Below are 19,499 nucleotides of genomic sequence, written 5' to 3'. Positions count from 1 at the left end.
TTCACCATCCCTTGGTCCCCTTACCCAGGCAGCCCCATTCTGGCAGTAGGGCTGGCCTTGGGAAAGGAGCTTGCCCTGGCAGCCAGAGTCAGCTGGGTCTGATGGCTTTTCCTAGTTGAAAGGCAACAGGAGATTATGTGGAGGAATGTCAGAAAATGTAATAGGAAATAATTCTGACCTCAGAAATCAAATTTCTTCTTTCCCATAAGCTGTGCAAGTTTGTCTGGTTTCCTGACCCACAGAATGTCTGTCTCTATTTTTTTTACCCAAATACTGATTATTCTCTGATGGCAATAGTAGTTTCTACAACTTTTCTTCAAATAAATAAGTTGTATTTCTTCTAGCAGATGTGGAATTAAAGAATTAATTTTGGAAAGTTGGCCATAAATGTAACAAAGCCACCGGCCTTTTATTTACTAAGGAATTCAGCAGTTCTGCAAGTATTTTGTACGTTCTTTTTAAGCACAGGCTGTCATGATTGGAATATATCATTTTTCAGATAGATTGACATCAGAAGATAGCTTTGACCTGATTGTAATTCAGATCAATAACATCAGCATATTGAGTAAGGAGTGCAAAATAGTGCACGATCCTGAACACAGGCATGTAAACACAGAGCCTGCTTTTTCAGTAATTTGAGAAGCTGAAATTTTGTTGTGCTGTCACATCGAGGGAAAAATAAAGAGATGCTCTCTAGCTGTCTGAGAATATATGTGATCAGAGCTTTTAACATAGCATTCTTTGTGTTTGGACTTGTCATCATTTGGGTATTAGTAAATACTTTCTGGCCTGGGTTTTTGTATTCGAAACCATTCCCTCATCCATTTATCTTTCATCTTCTGCTCTGTGGAATGTTCTTGTCACCAGAATACAGGGTTACAATGTAAGGAATGTTAATATCTGAATTAAATTGTCAGGCGAGGTGAACTATTTAGTGTGACGGACTGCAACTGGGGATATCCTCTTCTGCCATGCTGACTGGACGTTTTGCTATTCAGTCTTAAAAACAACAATTTGTCTTCAAATTAAAATAGTTCTTAAGTTTGAAACCATTATGTTTCACATGTAAGCTAATATGAATGTGAAAAGTGAATGGTAGAGTATGTCTGAATGAATGTAAATAGTAGAGTTATTTAACAATGAAATCTATAGATGTGGAGAAGTTGTTTAAGTGGTCTCTGGGAAAAAAAAAAAAAAAAAAAAAAGTTATCTAGAAATAATCAGTACTTTACCTGTAAAAAAATCCTAATTTTAAGTTTCAGATGCGTATCATATATATATGCATACATATATTACATATATAAAACCACATATATATTTAAACTTTCATTTTCAGTATTAAATAGACCCTTCTAAAGACACAGTGTTTCGAAGTTAATTAGCTATACCTTACTTATCATAGCAGATTTTAAATTAGTTTCCATGGCTCTTCATTAACTTAATCATGACTCAGTCTGTGTTTGCACTGCACCTGCGTATAAGAAGTAAAAATAAATGGAAATTCTTACAGTGATATCCTCCTTTTGCAAGTAGAATGGAAGGCTGGGTCTATGTAACTCACGTGACTTTTTTTTAAAAAATTTTTAATAGCACTGCCTTGTCTTCAACTAGATATACATTAAATATGCTGGAGCCTTACACTTACAGCCTGTGAGTAGACTAACTAATTCTAGGGTGGCTTTACAATATATAGGATACCCAGGAGCACTTAGGGATAAATAATCTCTTTGAAGCAACAGAGGTTGCTCTTATTTTTTTAGTTTAGTTTTGCCTAGTTATTTTCCATACTCTTAGGAATGAAAGTCAGAAGCCCACTTTTTTTTTCTTCTCTCTTCTCTGAGAAGCAGTGGCTATTACCAGTCTGAATTTAACCCAGTAGATGTCACTGTGAGTCCTGTGTGGTGGTGATGAGCAGTGGACAGCAGCTGAAGCAAGACTGAAATCAGGCAATGAAAACCAATGAGCACAGTTGAAAAGTCAAGTAGATGGAGAACTTGGATGTGGGTGCTAATGTTGTTTCACCCAACAGTACTTCGTTTACCCTTACTTCTTTTTAAATTTGTTGGAATGGTTGTGAAACTGTCCACTATAAGACTAATACAATAGGCAGAAGGCAAGTCTGAGCTTGTATTTCTTTAGCAAAACAGAGTGTGTGTTGAGGACATACAGACCTTATTTTCAAGTTCACAATAATATGATGCCATACTCAAAATATTTCTGCCTTCATTGCCCTAGTGTATATGTATTTTATTACATCTGATGAAGAACATACACAGAAAGAGAACAAATGCATGCGTTACTAGCTACTATATATGCTCATAGAGTATATAAATTTTGTGTTAATCCCTAACTGAAGATAACTACACAATTTTATCTGGTAAGTCCTGCTTTGAATTACTCTGGTGCTAAAAGCCATCAAATTTAGTATAATCAATCATGGAAATAGCTAGTGGACAGACAAACGGATATGTAATAAGATATATCTTTAATCTGTATAAACAGAGCTAATAGTGATACCTATAATTAGTCTATATACTTGTTTCCATTTATGTATATACTTGTAAAACTTAAGTAATCTGGACGTGTGTTTCCAGGTCTTCCTGGCAGTGAAAGAACAAGAATGCACACTTTATTTTCTTCAGAAAATCTACCTGATTATGATCAAGTTAAAAGCCATTGAACTTAATGTCATTGTAACTAGTGCAGAAATGGCTCGTCTGTAGGGCCTGATGAGTCGGGTCATGTGATGGACTAATATATGAATATCTCTATTAAAATTACAAGCTGTAAGTTTAGATTCTGAAGAACCTGTCTGATTGGTACTTTGTGGTATAGCAGTGACAAGATGACTGTTGGTAAAAGCATGTGCAATAACCATTACTGTAGGGAAAAAAAAGAACTTTAAATTGTATAGAGACCCCTGTATCAGTTACCTAATAGCATCACAGAAAAAGCAGTGCATGGACTTAAAAAGCAGTTTGCTAATGGACATGTTAGGATGATGATAATTCCAACTAATGCTATCATGCTAAAGAACTTCAACATTTTTCTTTCTTGCTTTGGGGTAAATATCAGTATAAAAGTGTTTTTGCAGACAGAAACAAAATACTGAGCTGGTTAACAAACTGAGGACTAAAGGCTAAAGAAATAAAGAAATAAGATTTCTGCCTATGATCTTCATGCATTTACACCACTGCACTGGATTAGAACACCAATTTTACTAAGTATAATTACAGTTGGAATGCTTGCAAAATCTCTGATCAAAAGTTGTCAGGCTTTCTAGTACAACTTTGTTTCCAGTAGTGCCTAATTTTTGCAGAGTTAATATCTGAAGCTAAAAGTACCAAATTCTCCTGTGAAGTCCTAGAAGAAGTCTTTCTAAAGGTTTTAAAGAAACCTTGCAGCTGACAGAGAATGGGAGACATTCCCTCTTTTTTCAAAAACATTCTTTATCAAAGATTGAGGCTGTCTTGAATGGCTTTTCTGTTTAAATGCTAAAATTTGAAAGAGAAGTAGCCTTCATAAAGCACAACAGCTTTTGGGTGTTTCTGAGACATGAGAATTACAGGTTGAGATCACATAGGGCTTTGGATATGCATTTTCAGTAATGTTTGCAAGCTCTCAAAGCAAAGGGTAGGAATGAGAGAAGTGCAGCACGGCCAGGAAAGTGTTTTGGGAGCCCCACTGGGAGCGTGCTTTGCTGATGGCAGCTGCTTCGTCCATGCTGAAGGGTATGTATAGAATGACTTGAAGAGGCTTTGGATCAGGCATGCATTGAAGGAAAGAAAAGCATTCTTCCTTATTAAGTGTTTTTCTGACCTTATTTTTTTTTCCTGTTTTTAATTATTGTTGCTGTTGCTGTTCGGTTTTGATTTTGTTTTTTTCAGAAAAATCAGGGACTTTTCACACCAAAAGCCATTTCCTCAAATGCCAGTGACCCTTGAATTCATGGCACATCCCACAACTTCATACAAAGTTGAACTGAGTTGTAGTTGTATATTTCAGCTACATAATCATACAGTTGTAATTGTGCATAGTTTAAGACAGGAAGCAAAGAATTATTTTTTTCCTAATTAAAACTTAAAAGCCTAATTTAAAAAAATTAAAGCCTAATTAAAACAAGGTAACTTGTAGGCAGAGTGGAATTATCAAAATGGAGCTGGGCCACCAGTCCTAGGTTAACAAGATGGTACTTAGGAAGAATCTTTCACCATGAGTGGTCACAGCCTTGGTACCACTTTCAAGTAGACCATGCCTGGTTTTGCCAGCTCCTTAAACTCCAGATTCAGGTCCTCTCACAACTCCACTGATGTACAGTGATGCTTAAAGGGATGACTGATTACAAAAGCTTGGGCACCTCTTGTTTCAGTGGATCCACACACAGGTTTAGAAGGCAGAGCAGTCCTTTTCACATTGCCAGAGCAAGCAAGTCGGGAATGCTTTGTTTTTCACATCTGATGTTTCAAAGCAGTGTGGGAGTAAGGGAGCTGTATTCACTGCTGTCACCTCGCCTACATTGCAGGCTCTGGCCCCAGGTAACCACTTTTAAATAGAAGCTGGCAAACTCATAAGGGGTGGAGGTAAACAGAGAAACAATAGAGGGAAATTATATCCCACAGAGCACTGCATTTAAGGAGTCTGTGTCCCACGCATAGTTCCCCTTCTCCCTTTCCATGTTTTCCTTCCAGAAGGCTTCTAGAATGCAGAAAACGCTCTGCACAAGCAGGGTTTTATAGTAAATCTTGTAGTGTTTCTAAATGCTGATTTGAAAATTAGGTTTCTTACTTTAAGTCGGGGCATGCTCGAGCATATATTTTGCCTGTTTTAAAAATGTGGTGTCAGTCTAATTGCTTCAAGTAGTTTCTTTTGCCAATGGAAACAGTCATTTGTGATGGCCGTCCAACTTGATCGAAAAGGTGATTCATTTAGAGAGAAGGAGAAAAAAAGAAAAGAAGCAGTACAGTTTCTCAGAGGAGATAGACGCGTGGTGTCAGTAAGGTACCCTACAAAGAGATCCAATAAAAACTACAGCACGAAACCCAAGACTTTGCAATGCCCCGTGCAGTATTTAAAAAGATGAAAGAAATGCACAGGTCACCCGTTAGATGTAAAACATGGAGCAGTTTGTGACATCTGTCACAGAGGCATTGAGGGAATTTATTTCCATTCAAAACTCAAACATATGTGAGCATTCTAACTTCATAGATTGTTTTGCTTTGCATATTAATTATTAAGAAGTATTGAATAGCAAGAAATGAGGAATGGAAATGACAGAAATGAAGACAAAATGCTGTTGAACAAATAATGTATTTTCTTCTTTGAATGATTTTGTAGATGACAGTTAAAAATGAAGACTGGATAAAATCCTAAACCATATTTTTGTTAGCATTATTCCAATGATCTGGAGGGTTTAACGTATTTTTTAATAACATTTTGGTTTCATGCCTGCTGTAGAAAATGTAGAAAATCTATATTTTCCATATTTAGTTAATGTACAAATTACTGTGTAGGCAAGAGAGGGGCAAAATCATTACAGAGGGATTTTTTCAAAGAAGCTATTAGTCTTGTTCCTAATTGCACTGCTCATTTGAAACCATAAAGGCTTATAATGGTAGGTAGCTTGTTGAGAGGTAGCTCAATTAAACCCATTTATTTTACCTACAGCTCAAGATGCTTATTTTCGTTTTGGTAACTTAGCAGCCTAATGTATTTGTAATGCATTCTACTTCTTGAAAAGGTTTCTTTTTTTCTTTTTTTTTCCCAGAGTCGTTCATTTTGATAGTAAGTTGCTGTGCAGATTTCCCCAGAACAGAATCTCTAAATTTTCAGCTAACCAGCCATCCCTGCTTTTGCAGAGCCAAATGATTTTTATGCTGATATTTTTCTGGGAGCTCAGCAGACAGACCTTTAATCAAGTATGAAATATTAGTGCATCCAAAGCATTTTGTCTTTTTATAAAATGTGATCCCAGACAGTCTGGCTTGGAATCAGATACAGCAGATGGGATTTTGTCTCTTCACTAAAGAAGATTTTTTTCTTTCCAAGTTGTGGTATAAAAGAAGGAGAAAAGCTGCAGTAGGGCTATATTACGTAGAAAAATTTACCGATAGACAGCACAAAGTATCTTTAAGAGTTGAAGTCAGGAAGGCTTCTTCTTAGGAGTAAAATTTCATGCATAAATAAGTTTTTATAGGATTAGGGCTTTCTTGTCTCCTAGGACATCTCGGGTGACTTGCTCATAATTCTTTCAAAACGTGAACAAAGTGAGAAATCTGGTAAGGTCTAATTTGGTCTCTTTTGCCTGCTAACGAGACAGATTCCTGACTAACAGCCTCCAGTCTTTTCTGTTTGTATCTTTCAAAACCCTTTGCAGCAGTGATTCATATTGGGTACAAGGACACCCACTTATGAGTCAGAACCAGCTAGAGAGTATCCCACTGTGAAGGTTGGCAGACGAGCTTCGCATGTCGTCACTAGCAACTTAATGAAGCAGGAATCTGCTCACTTCTCCCCGAGCGAAAGAGCGAAGGGTGACTTTGAGCAAAAGGCTATAAATGGCTTAAAAGAACAACCAAACCCAGAAGGTGGAAAACAACAGGGAAACGAGAGATGAAAGATTATGTAACTGCATAACTTAATATGTATACTGGAAAACAAAAGTAAAAATCTTCCTTGTTGCTTTGATGACATGGGAAGAAGCTGAAAGATGCACATGGCATGCGTTTTTTTGGCGTTTCTAATCGCTCCCTCCCACCTCTTTCCTAATCAATCTGGAACCTTCATTGGCTTAACTTCTGATTCTTGCTTTTGCAGGTGAGAAGCAAAGATTAGGCTGTGATCGGTCAGGGTTTGATGCGGAGGAATCTGATGGTGCAGATGAAGATGAAAATGACAATGAAGACGATGATGAAGACAGCCAAGCTGAGTCAGTCCTATCCACAACCCCTTCAGTGACAGCCAGCCCCCAGCATCACCCCTCTCGACACGGCCTGCAGGATGCCACAAGTGCTGATGAGGACAGCAGACTGCCGGACTGCTTTGGTGGGATTCACACGGACTCCATGGATGGTCTCCCAAAAGCACTGCTCACAAAGATGACTGTCCTTAGCGCAGCGCAGTCAGTTAGCAGGACCTCCAGGTCACCAGCAGAGTTTACCCACCAGGAAGAAAACGAAGACAAAGGCCAGGAGAGAGGAGCTGGTCCCCACAGTGCGGGTACTACACTGGTGGACTCTGCTCCTGCATCTCCAGGTCGCCATATGTCTGTGGATTACCCCGATCCAGAAACAACTGTGGCCCACTCCTCAGTAGCAACCACAATCCTTACAAAGGTAGGGGTCCAGTTCTGGGGGTGAGAGTGTTATTTAAAGATCGTGTTGGTGATTTTTCAGAGGCCTTGCCCTTCATTCTTAGAATTGTTGGCTCATGCTTTAGAAGAGTTGAAAATAGTTGAAGCACAAATGTGTAGGACTGCAGAGACAACAGTGTTGTAGTGGCACTACTTTTTAACTACAGCTGTAATTCTGTCTGCATCGTTTCTGAAAGGATTAATTGTAATGTGGTCATTTCAGATGAAGTTTGGGGCTGGAATAATGTATTGCAAATGAGATTGGATATTACAGATATGTAGAGTGGACGTATGGCAGGGTCATGAAGTTTTCAGTGGAAAGTGATACAATTCAGAAGTCATTTTACTCTGAAATACAACGGTGGAATCATTGGTAACTCCCAAGAAAGACTAATGTAGTCCCAAAGGTTTTTGCCTTATTGCTGTAAAAAAAAATTGGGCAGTTGCTTATCTCTCCCCAAATATGTTTAGCAGTAAATTTAGAATGAGCACCATATGTTCAAGGAATCTAGGGATTGCCTCTGCAGAATAACAAAAGGAGATAGAAGCACAGATCTGAGACCTGAGTTTCCTCTGCTCCCAGTTTTTCTCCAAATGAAGGAGCATTTTGATAGGAAAAGGATCACTTTTGCCCATGCCTATTCTGGGCAGACAGACATGTGGAAAGATGAAGTCAGTCTATGTGCAAGACTGCAGTTGCGTTCAGTAACGTTTGCAACCAGTGCTTGTAAAGCAACAGGGGAGCCAGCAGGTGTTAAGCATTTTACAGTCCAGCAGTATTCTAATGGAGTTTAATGGGGACAGCATAAATCATATACTTCATTGACCCTAATGATATCTCTTGAAAGTTTTGAATTCTTACTGTGACCATGAGGGCAATAGGGCTTCCCAAAGTAATGCCCAGAAAAATATGATGCAAAATATTGCATAGTTTTAAGTAGGGTAGTAATTACCTCCCTCTCTGTGATGACTTCAGCATAGATGCATGCAGTTACAGAAAAATAAGCGGCAGGAAATTTTCAAAATCATAAACAGCGAGTAAAGATTTGATTATAGTTCAAGTACTTAGTGACTTGTTCTTTGAAAATCTCTACTACCAAATTTGTTTTTTAAAAGAGTTCAGATAATGAACTGTTGGCAAGGAAAACCAGTAAAAATTATTGCCGCATTTCATTGTTTGACGTACTGTCATTCCTGCTTGTAAGGACTGTGAGGGCCGTGTGGCAGGTATGAGTTGGAGCGATTTTGTAGTATGACAGGGAATAAGATGTAGTGGTCTCTGGTCGCTGCAGACATCTGTCACAAAAGGTAGGACCATAATATTTGTGTTGTGTGTTCAGTTGTTATCCAGAGATGCCAAGAAGACATTTGACTGATTTTACTCTCTTAATCAAACAGAACCACTGAAGGCTCAAGAAAATATTCACACAGATAAAATCATGAAAAGTTCTTAAATTTATATGTAACAGTTTTCCACATTAATATGAAAAAGGCATGTAAGTAATAAAAGGCAGTAATTCCATGCCAGACTGCCACCTCCTTTCCCAGTCAGATGAAGTGGTAGCTGTGGTTCTAGTGTTTAATGTGCAGTCTGTTCCCAGCGTGCATGTTTGTGGATCCAACTTCTTGCCATTGAGACAAGGGATCGAGAAAGTTTAGGAAGGCTGTATGTTCTTTCAAAAGTATCTGTAGCAGCTTATCAAGATTTCTAGTGAAATGTCAGACACCACTTAGTCCTGAGAAGGACTTTCACTTCCTTCTGACACACGTCTTCCCATTTAGAATAGATGACACTGCATGGTCAATAAATTCTATTCACCTTTAACCAGTACATTTCCTACTAGCTGTTTTCAGAAACATTTCTGTTAGTAATTTGTTTTTGTGCCTGCTCCAGGGATTTTTTGAGAATTTGGTCAAAGTCACTGAATAACAGTTTAGAACTCTGTAAATTAAATAAAGTTGTGCTGTTCTTTGTGTACTACAGACAGGCCTAAAATTAAAAATTAACTTCAACTGCAGTTTAAGACTTCTTGATTTAGGTGTTTTTAGGAAAGGAGTTGCCAGCCTTGGCCAGTAGTCGAGTCTATATGAGAAGAAAAGAGAGTATATAATACAGTTGTTTGTCCAGGTCTGTGTACCAAACCAAGGCAAGATGGGGCAGCTGTGGGATGTGGGTCTCACACCTCATTCCAGTGTCCATCCATCACCTCAGCCTCAGTGGGTGCTGCAGTTATTATCTTTCTCTTGTCACCCATTTTCTGGGCTAGGGTAATAAATGGACAAACGGTTGTGATGTTATCCCTGCCTTCCTGAGGCTGCAGTGCCTCTGGTAAGTGGATCTGGTGTATCAGAAGTGCCGGCTTATTTAACATTTTTGCCTGAGGTGATTTTCACAATAAACAGCTCTCCAAAGCTGCCTTCCTCCTTTAGAAAAAAACAGCCATGTACAGAGGATATTCAGCAGTGTTTTTGAGTACTAGTGCTCCAGAGAAACGAGCAAGGATAATCATGAGAGGAAAATTCAATTAGTGGGAGAGGAAGGAGTTGGAAAAGAAAGGAAGGAAATCAGTTCATTGTTCAAGCTGGGCAGCATTTACCGTGAACCAGTCTGTTGTTGTTTTCATCTAAAACGAAGTGTGAGAGGGTGGGCAGCATGCCAAGCAACCTCGAGATTCTACATAACCTGGGGGCGACAGCAGCCATCCTGTTAACACGTCCCTCTCTCTCGTTCTCTCCCAGAGCACGCCCTCTGCCAGCTCTCCCTCCTCACCCGCGGACCAGAGCCTGCGGACCACGACGGCATCGCCCTACACTGAAATCCAGGAGGAGAAGCTGCCCGGCGCCCCACTGCGCTCCGCCGAGTTGAGGCCAAGCCAGACGCACCTCTTCAGCCACCTTCCGCTGCATTCTCAGCAGCAGGCCAAGGCACCCTACAGCATGGTGCCAGTAGGGGGGCTTCAAGTGGTCCCTGCCGGCCTGGCCACCTACTCCACCTTTGTGCCCATTCAAGCGGGCCCGGTGCAACTCACCATTCCCGCCGTTGGCGTCATCCACAGAACTACGAGTGGCCTCGGCGAGGTGGGTTGCACCGCCTCAGGTGCCGCCACGAATCCCATCGGGGTTGCCGAAGTGAACAGCGTGGTACCGTGTATTCCCATTGGCCAGATCAACGTGCCAGGCATCCAAGGTCTCAGCACGCCCAGCTTGCAGCCTCTCCCACCCCTCGGCATGGAGACGGTGAACATCTTAGGTCTGACAAACACGAACATAGCCCCACAGATGCGCCCGCCTGGAATCACTCTGAATGCCGTGGGCCTCCAGGTGCTGACTGCCAGCGCTGCCCCCCAGGGCAAGCCCAGCCCTCAGGCGCACATCCCGGGCTTGCAGATACTGAACATTGCCTTGCCCACCCTCATCCCCTCCATCAGCCCGGTCAGCGCGGATGGGCAAGGAGCCTCCGAACCACCAGCTTCAGGCAGCAAAGCTGGTGACGTCCAGCAAGAGCCAGCTCCTGCCAGCTTCCCCGACGTGGGCCACGTGGCCAGGGCTGCTTCTCCTCAGGTGGTTGCCGGCGGCCAGCGGTACAGCGTGAAGAGCCTTGCAGAGCCTGCCCCTGCGAGTGACTATGAAAGACTGGATGGGCCGGGGAAGGGTGATGCTGAAAAGACTGACCTCGCCGACCACAATAAGCCAAAGTGCGACGTCTCTTCGGTTCAGGTCAAAAGGGCTTCCCCGGTACAGCCCCGCTCAAAGGTGAATTCTGACATTTTAACCAAGTCCCCGGTCCATCGAACTGTCTCTCCGGATAGACAGGTACACAGGCCAGCAGCATTGCCCCGGAGGCAAAATACGGTGCAGTTTAGTGATGGCAGCAGTGACGATGAGGATAGACTCATAATAGCAACCTAGTTTTTGTTTTCCATTGTGTTTATTTTTTTATAACACTTACAGGTTTCTTTGCAAACCTTCCTTTCCTTAAAGCACATTTTTCTGACACAAACCCATTACTAATCTTTGTGCAATCATGAACTCTTGACCAATAATTGTTGTTTCTTGTCAGCTCCAGCCATTTTTGTACATGTTGTATAGACGATTGTGCCTTTTTGGAGTTTTATGTTTAGAAACCTGTACAGATTGTTGAATATATATATATAAAATATATATATATAAAATATGTATATTAAACCCAGGTAGTTGCTTGTGTTTAGTAAGTAAACATCTTATGTCAGATAAATAAATGATTAAATTATATGTTGCACTGTTAAATGTAAATTTTTATGGCTGTGGGACAAAGTTTCTGTGTACAGATCTAGTATGTAAAACTCCATATTTATTGTATCCATATTAGTCTTGGAAAAGGGTCTGTCCATCTTTCTTGTGTAAGACGGTAGCTTTACACTTCAAAGAGAAATACAGTATCTGTGTTACGAAATATTACAGTAAAATTTTGTTTACTGACTTTATCATTGCTTACGTTGTACCTTCTTGATGCAAAGTTGGAGAAGTGCTCGACTCAGTCATTTTAGTGTCTTTCCAATTGCTTTCAGCTTAAAAGGATTTGGTGATGGCATATGCCCACGTGATTTCACCTGCTGTAAGAGAAAGGGTACCTTTAGGCATTTGGAACAAAAGCTTCCACTGCAAAACATCTGGCGATGATGAAGCAGGGAGGGAGTCCCTCAAGATTTTTTTACAGTAAGCATCCAGCAGCCCAATTTTTTTCCTCTTCATACCTTAAATTTGAAAGCTTCCCTGAGGGAAGAGGGTCAAGATGACATATTTTTGTAATGTTGAACTATAAAGCCACTTTTTATTGAAATTAAAATATTGTTAAACAAGAAAGGAATAGTCCTATGTCTGTTTTTAATTGCAAAATCTGCCTAGCAGTTGGTAAAACGAGACAAAGTTAATTGTTCCCTAAATTTGACTTTGCCTTACTCATTCAGGATTTAAAAAAAAAAAAAGGAAACAGGTTTTACACATACAATTCATGTGCCCTTATATTGACAAACTCATGGGCATACAAGACATGGATGGATCCCAGAGTCCTGCAACTGAATAAAAATTGTGTTTGCACACAGTGAATACAGTTCAAGGGTGCTGTGAAAATTTTCATGTGTTCAGCTACTTGAGGAAAGAAGCCTTGCATGCTTTAAGGAAATGCATTTGTGAAAGTTTCAAGCTGACCTGTGATCTTCAAAGAGCTGTTTTTTATGCTGTGCCCTTACATCACATTCTTGCAGTGATAAAAAGTTTATAAAACTATTTTAACAAACTAATTCCAGTCAAAAACTGGAGGATGTCAATCAGAAGCAGGATTGCCTATAATAAAAATAACCAGGATGAGGGCACACAAAGCAGCTGGAGGAAAAGGGTGGGAAGCAAAGCGTAAAAACATCAGGAGCAAAGCTGAATGAGAGCTGAGCTGTGTAGTTCACAGACCAACTCCTGCATCCAGCTCAGAGAAGTAAATCACACCTTGTAGTGCTCGTATTCAGGAACGGCAGTATTCAAGATCCCTTCTTAGCCTTTCTTCAGCTTCCGTACTGTGCTTGCGTTGTGCTCGTTACATTACTCCATGAAGGTGTGTTGTGAATCTGTAGGCGATGTTGAGTGAGCTTTATTAACTTTCAGAGCACTTCAGAACCAACAGATCATTTGTATTACTGTGATCATCTGCCAGTTTTACTAATCCAGCGATTAGAAACGCACATGCTAGAAATGAGAAATCGGATCAGACATGAACGTTCGTCACATTTCTGATTGTGTGGAGCCTCCCCTGAGGGCTGAGCACCCAAACCATGAAGCACTCTCAACTCACATTGAAGTTAATGAGAGTTAAGAGTTCTCAGCACTCCGCAGCGTCGGACTTCAGAGTTGTGAGCGTCTTGTGTGCAGCCACGTGTAAAGTGTCACTGTGCTTTTGTATGTTCTTTTTATAAGCGTGTAGTGATGTCAGTGTGTCTTACTTACATCATTATCATTTATACCAAACGTGAAATTACCTCAACCAGCCCAAAACCATTGCTGCATTACATATGATTTGAGAGCCTTGCTACTGGAACCAGGGGAAGGTTTGTTGTTAATCAACCCTAGAAACTTTGCATTAGTTTTAACTTCTTCAGAGTGAGCATATACCAGAAAACTAGAACTGTGCTGATTAATTTGAGCCTATTTTCTTATAGCGTGACAAAAAGATGACTGGATCACACAGATTTACAGCAATGCAAGCCTATCACCAACATTTTGATGGCTATTGCAAGTATTAGTGTTTCTCTGAATTTTATCAGGAAGCATTAAGAAGTAGCTGTTCCACATGCCCTGAAGTCCTGATTCAACTAAACATTTAGAAACTCCAGAGATTTACCATAGACGTATCTTAAATAGTTATTTAACTTGCAATTTTTCTGTGCTCTTGTTCTGAGAATTAATACCAGGAAATACTGTACTGGCACAGAGAAGCAGTCACCAGTTTAACACAAAACTCATCCTGGTGAATCAGATTGTCTACATGTGTCTCTTTTCTGTTCCAGGTGTTTTGAAGACAACAAGGTCAAGAGATGGAAGTGGTATCTTGAAGAGTAGGAACGACTAGGCAACAGATAATGTCATAATGAGGAAAGTTAGGATGTCTGTCATTTGGTAAGTCGACAGCAGTAAAATAGAGGAAAAGGACCAATAGACAGCAGTCACCACACTTCACCCTATAAAGCAGATGAGGAAGTATTCATTTGAAGCAGGATCTCTGATATATCTGACTTTGTTCAAATGGAGTTGGGAGGACATCACACTTTTCTAGAAGTGGTATTTGCCACCCTGATGGCTGTACTGTTTTCCTTCTCTCTAAAATGTTTCAAAATGAGTTTTCGTTGAGGTACTTCTATAGCACTGGGCAAAGGGAAAAAAATCCTAGGAAAATGACCAGAGCAGAGAGAAGGTTACACTCCCTACCTCTCCTCTGTCAGTGCCTATCAGTTCCATTTTTATCATGGATGTAACCAATATCTATACTGTACACCTGCACACAGGTGTCCTGCATTTGCACAAACCTGCTAGCAATTATATTTTCAATCTGAATTCTTTTTCTATTTTTAACTGCATTTTCTTCTTTCAAATCAATAGCAGTGCACTGCAGTAGTAGTGCACAATTGCACTCCCCGTGCCACAGGGATCCCTCTGTTTAAGTTAGTAGCAAACATCACAGAGATTTGCCAGTTCAGGATTAGGCACTGGCAGTCTTCGGATGGTGTAAATTATCACAGCTGAATTGGAGTAAATAGCATTGGGTTGTTTACTCAGGGATCAATTTTTAACGACTGTCAGATATCCGCTGGCAAATCCAGGACAGCTGTTCAAACATGAAAAGGCCAGGGTGAGTGCTTCTCTGTGCACCCAGGCACAGTCTGGCATCTTCACACAACCTATTCCCATCAACAGGGTGCAAACAGGTGCTGGCTAAAGACTGGGCACAAATACAGCTACAGTAAGGACATGACATGGTCAGCTTCTGTGAAAGACATGCAGATGCTTCCCTGTTAAGTGCCAGGAGCCCCCCCCTAGAAAAAGAATCGAGCGGTTGCCTGGAGCTCTCCTTTCAGCTTGGACTGCAATTGATTTCTCATTGCAGGACGTGGTGTTCGCTGGTAAGGTGGATATCAGATTTTGAAGACAGTTTGTTCTCTTGCAGTCCATGTGACAATATTGGTTTTAGGACTCTATTAAAATAATGTGACTGTATTCTGTATTTGGGGTTAATAAGCTACATCATAACCTACCTGTTCCTTCTTAGTACAAGACCTAGAACACCAGCAGCCACTACTGCTGTAGTCAGCTTGAGGCCTCTCTATCTGTAGCATTACAACCCCATGCCTGACAGAAGCATTTTGCATACACACAAATTGAAACACACATTGAATGTGCTTTATTTCAGACTGCATTCGTTGGCTGAACACAGCCTGGGTCACACAAAAACAAACATATACTTTAAAACAAAGACTTATTTTGCTTTACATTCAACTAAAAGTTCTGAATGGCTTCTTAATGTAGCAATAGCAGATCTATCTTGCCTTCAGTGTACTGACACGTACGTTAAACAGAACACAAAACGACTCTCATGATACTTTTTCCAGAAGCCCTCATTTCTGCAAGATAATCCTCACCAACCTTTTATCAACACTTCAGTTTAAAACCATGAACAGCCCTTCAAAGATGCTCTTAGCATGGGGCTGGTTTCCTCAAAATCAAAACCTAAAAAGATCGGGTTTGGTGTGACTGGCTTGCCAAAAGCCAGGGAAACCAAGTAATCTACAATGAAGAGTGCTTGCTTGGGACAGCCTTCAGCTGATTCATCTGCAGGGCCCCTACTTCTGTTGCATGTGAAAGTTCGAGACATCCCCTAGCAGGGAATCCTTACCTTGCTGTCAAGCTTTGTAAGATGAACACCAGGTGTCAGCCATCGTAGACTAAGTGTCATGGCCAGTCTGTAGTTGTGAATGTTAAATTAGGAATGTCTTAAAAAAGCATGTGGCTGGAATCGTCCTTCCACGCCTTGAGAAATTCTCCTTTGCCTAGTCTGGCTCTCCACACCTATGGATGGCCATCTTTAATGATATAGAAAATATTAGAGCCTTAGGTCACATAGAAACCATTAATGGCTTTTGTGTCGAGGGTCAGACCGCTGTCATAGACCTGCAATTGTTAGCATAGCACTGGATTGCTAACTCTATTCTTGGCTGAGGATAAAAACAGGCTACTCTAAAATACTTCAGATTGTTTATTAGATAATCTTAAGTGGAATGGCTGTGGGTGGATGAGCAAACAGCAACAAGGATGTAACAGCATGTAATTATTTGATTTGATGTTCGTGTTTTGTTCCAGAAATGCTGAATCATAAAAAAGCCTTATGGCAAACATGTTGCTGGCATTATGTTTGCCTGTCCGCTTCTCCCCTCCACACAGACAGGACACCTTCATGTGTTAGGAGATGAATGGTGATTTGCAGATACTCCATGTGAGAGCAAAGGAAACCATGCTAGCTGAAAGATGAGCAGGCTTCACATTCCTCAGGTTCTGTCATGGAAAGAAAACTTGCCCTAAGATCAGTAAATTAGCCAGGCATCCTTAGTTTTCTTTGGTAAGAGGAGGCTTGTTTTCCCTAAGAAGGTCAAATGTTAAGGCCTGTTTGGTTTTGTAGCTGTGTTCTCTTAGTGAATTTGAAATCCATTACCATGCACGAGGCATTGATGCTGGAAATAGGCCAGCTGAAGGCTGTTTGTGAGTTCCAGTATATCCACCATGTCCTCTGTTTGTTAAGTTAGGTGCTTAAAACATCCTCCTTGTGCTTTAGGAGTTCCACCCCTAAGCCAACTGCAGGCATTTGTGAGCAAGGTTCTTCAGTGTCGACACCAAATACCTCCTCCTGAAAAACAAAAACGAATTTAGCAGAGGTGCCAGTTGCATCCAATAGATAGCATCTCTCTTATTTTTATTAGAAGGATGTTCATGGCAGGGAGTGTTGCTGCTCACATCCACCCACCTGCCAGGAGCACAGGGCTGCCAGGCACCCTGCAGGCAGTGCTCCATGCTGAGGGTTGGGGATGACCAAGTCGCTGGGGTGCTTGGGCACAGGAGGGCAGCATCCTGTGTTTCAGCCCCGTTGGCCAATGCTAGGTGTGTCCCCAGTTTGGAAAAACAATCCAGAAATCAAAACAGAAGCAAATGTTGAAACAGAGGCTCTTTGCAATGTAGATATTGATGTTTTCTTCTGGACATCAGAGTTTGCTTTGCCAACAGATCCAGTGGGCGTTCAGAAACCATTTTTGACGCTTGGAGGTTTAAATCATGTTTCTTTGTTTATCCCCATCCTTATAATATCCTCTGACTCTCTCTTATTTACAGTGTTTCAGAGCAAGAGCTCCCACACCTAGTGCTGATGAATTCTGCTGGACTGGGTACCTGGCTTCACTGTGGATATCCTGTTCTCCTGTGAATCACTGTTCCTCCTCAATACATCCTCCAGCTCAGATCAAAGACGCAGAATATATTAGGTATGAAGGCATCAGACAGCTCAAGCAGATTAGAAAAAGCACACGCAAAGAAATGCATCCCAGCTTCTCTCTTGCGTCCTGCTGAAAATGGGCACAGCGCAAAGCATTTGCAACATAGAAACAGCAGACAGGGAAAAAAAAAGAAGAAAAAAAAAAAAAGAGAGAGACTTTGGAAATTATGTAGTTTACCCAGAGCCTGCTACAAATTAGCTTTTCTAAGTATTTGCATTTTGTACTTTGTTCTTCCTTGCACTTAGGAACTTGTCATCTGATGGAGGACACCTGTGAGCGTCAGCAGAGATCACAGCATCAGCGCAGGCCTTGGTGGTGCTGGTCTCAGTGTTGAGCCTTGCCTGCAAACACACAATTAAAGGAACATGAAAGCACGTGGTCTGCCTCTTTCAAGTGTATGCGTTTCATTGTGTTCTTGGTGGTTTTATTCGATGGTCCATTTAGTGATATGAACAACTGAGAAAATGCCATACGGGTGAAATGCCAAAGCTTGGGGTCACCAGGTCAACATTGATTATCTTAATCACCCCTTCTCCCCCTGCAGTGTCTGAACACAGGTTTGGGCTAAGTCGGTTAAGTCTTTATTTCAGCAGTGTTTGATCTTGAAGTCTGCACAAATAATTATTCTGTTAAGATTCTGAACGTGGTTCCTGTTTTGTGGGGTTTTTTTCCAATAGAATTCTAAACTTTTAATGTGTGCCTTTTGATCCTTATTATTTAAGAACAAGAGCTGTGTTTGATTTGGGACAGCGGACGATGTGTTTGGATAATGAGAGCCCATTTTTGTGGGAGTGTTGGACGATCCAGTGTGATTTTTCAAGAAGCTGTTCCTCCAGTGAGTGCAAATAGCCAAATGGTGGACAAAAGGCTGCGTCAGTCTTACTCCAACTAAGTAACTTACTCCAATCATCAGTGCACCAGAAGTAGTGCCTGATCACATCACTTTACAGTGCTGGAGAGAAAGAGGGGCAATGGCTGGTTTTCCAGTAAAGCTGTCTGCACAATGGTGGTGCCAAACATGGGCAATTGAGCTGAAGCCTGCTTTCCCATATCCCTTTTGAGTACCTTTTGAGCTTCTGGTACCAACAAAAAAGGAATGGGATCTGGGATGATGCTGGAATTCGATGCTTTGGAGGAGGAGGTTGAATACTTCTGAAATAATTCATTTTCAGAGCATGACCTTGGTGTGGTGGGGAGCAGTGTCCTTCTGCCTGCAGGGTGGCCAGGATTTCACTCATGGATCTCAAAGGCTGAAGCAGGGAGGTTATCCAAGCACAGAACGTGGCTATTTCTGGCACAATGGGGATTGCTGTTAATGACACAGGGAAGTGATTTTTTTTCTTTTTTTTTAAGCCTGGCATTGCTCCTTCAAGCAAATTAACATCTGATACATTTGCATTTCTACGTGTCATTAACCCAGATGCATACTGCAGGCCCTACAAGCTTGTGTCTGCTGGCAAGGCTAAATCCTGCTCTCTCACGTTCTTAACACACTGAGGGAATTTGGATTCTCTCGGTTTGGAGCTGACTTGCTATTTTGACTAATTGCTTCTGGTAACAGTTAATAGCATTCTGCAAAGGCGCTTCATCTGCTGACAGCAGATTGATGTAAGGAAGGGACACAGTTCACGTTTCCAAAGGGAGCATCGGGAAACCCATTACCGGCTTCATTAATCTGTTAATAATAAAATTAAAGTACAAATAAAATGTGACAAATTGGGTTCTGTTGTGAAAGTCACTTTAACAGGAGGTTCTGAATAAAGGTCACAACAGACTCTGATTTCTGCTGTGTTTTAATAGTAGAATCAGAGGAAAGCAGTGTAGAAACACTGTAATTAATCCGGCAGTACCATAATTGTCCCCAAATGATACAGAAAGAGTTTGACAAGTGGTTTTTTTTTTTTTAATCTTGAGAGCATTTACAAAACCTGGGACATGAAGCTTTGTCACACAATGTTTAAGTGCTAATCCAATTTCACGGCAAGCTTCCAATAATGAAGGTACAGGAGATGAGCAGACTTTCCCTGCCTGCGTATCCACTGCTGCTCATCCAGCACTGAAACTCAAGTTTACCTGGCACAGGGATGAAAGAG

At 41.1% G+C, this 19,499-nt stretch overlaps 1 protein-coding gene across 6 annotated transcripts in view; it reads left to right on the top strand.

The window, feature by feature from the left end:
- Window positions 1-17,951, top strand: part of HIVEP1 (HIVEP zinc finger 1) — a 116,714-nt gene extending 98,763 nt beyond the window's left edge. For 3 of the 6 annotated variants that reach the window (XM_031589365.2, XM_031589366.2, XM_031589367.2), the window contains 2 exons: window positions 6,814-7,331; window positions 10,088-12,446. In XM_031589365.2, coding sequence (XP_031445225.2) covers window positions 6,814-7,331; window positions 10,088-11,257 — 1,688 coding nt within the window. In that variant the 3' untranslated portion in view covers window positions 11,258-12,446. Of the gene's footprint in view, window positions 1-6,813; window positions 7,332-10,087; window positions 12,449-13,881; window positions 13,991-17,245 lie in introns of those variants that run through there. The other 3 variants (XM_090136937.1, XM_090136938.1, XR_016464973.1) reach the window with 2 other exon arrangements.
- Window positions 17,952-19,499: the final 1,548 nt, after the last annotated feature.

This window comes from Phasianus colchicus, chromosome 3, assembly GCF_987193195.1.
Source record: "Phasianus colchicus chromosome 3, bPhaCol1.hap1.1, whole genome shotgun sequence".
Lineage (NCBI taxonomy): Eukaryota > Metazoa > Chordata > Aves > Galliformes > Phasianidae > Phasianus > Phasianus colchicus.
The sequence above is the reverse complement of the archived record's forward strand: the minus strand, read 5'-3'. Positions and strand labels throughout refer to the sequence as shown.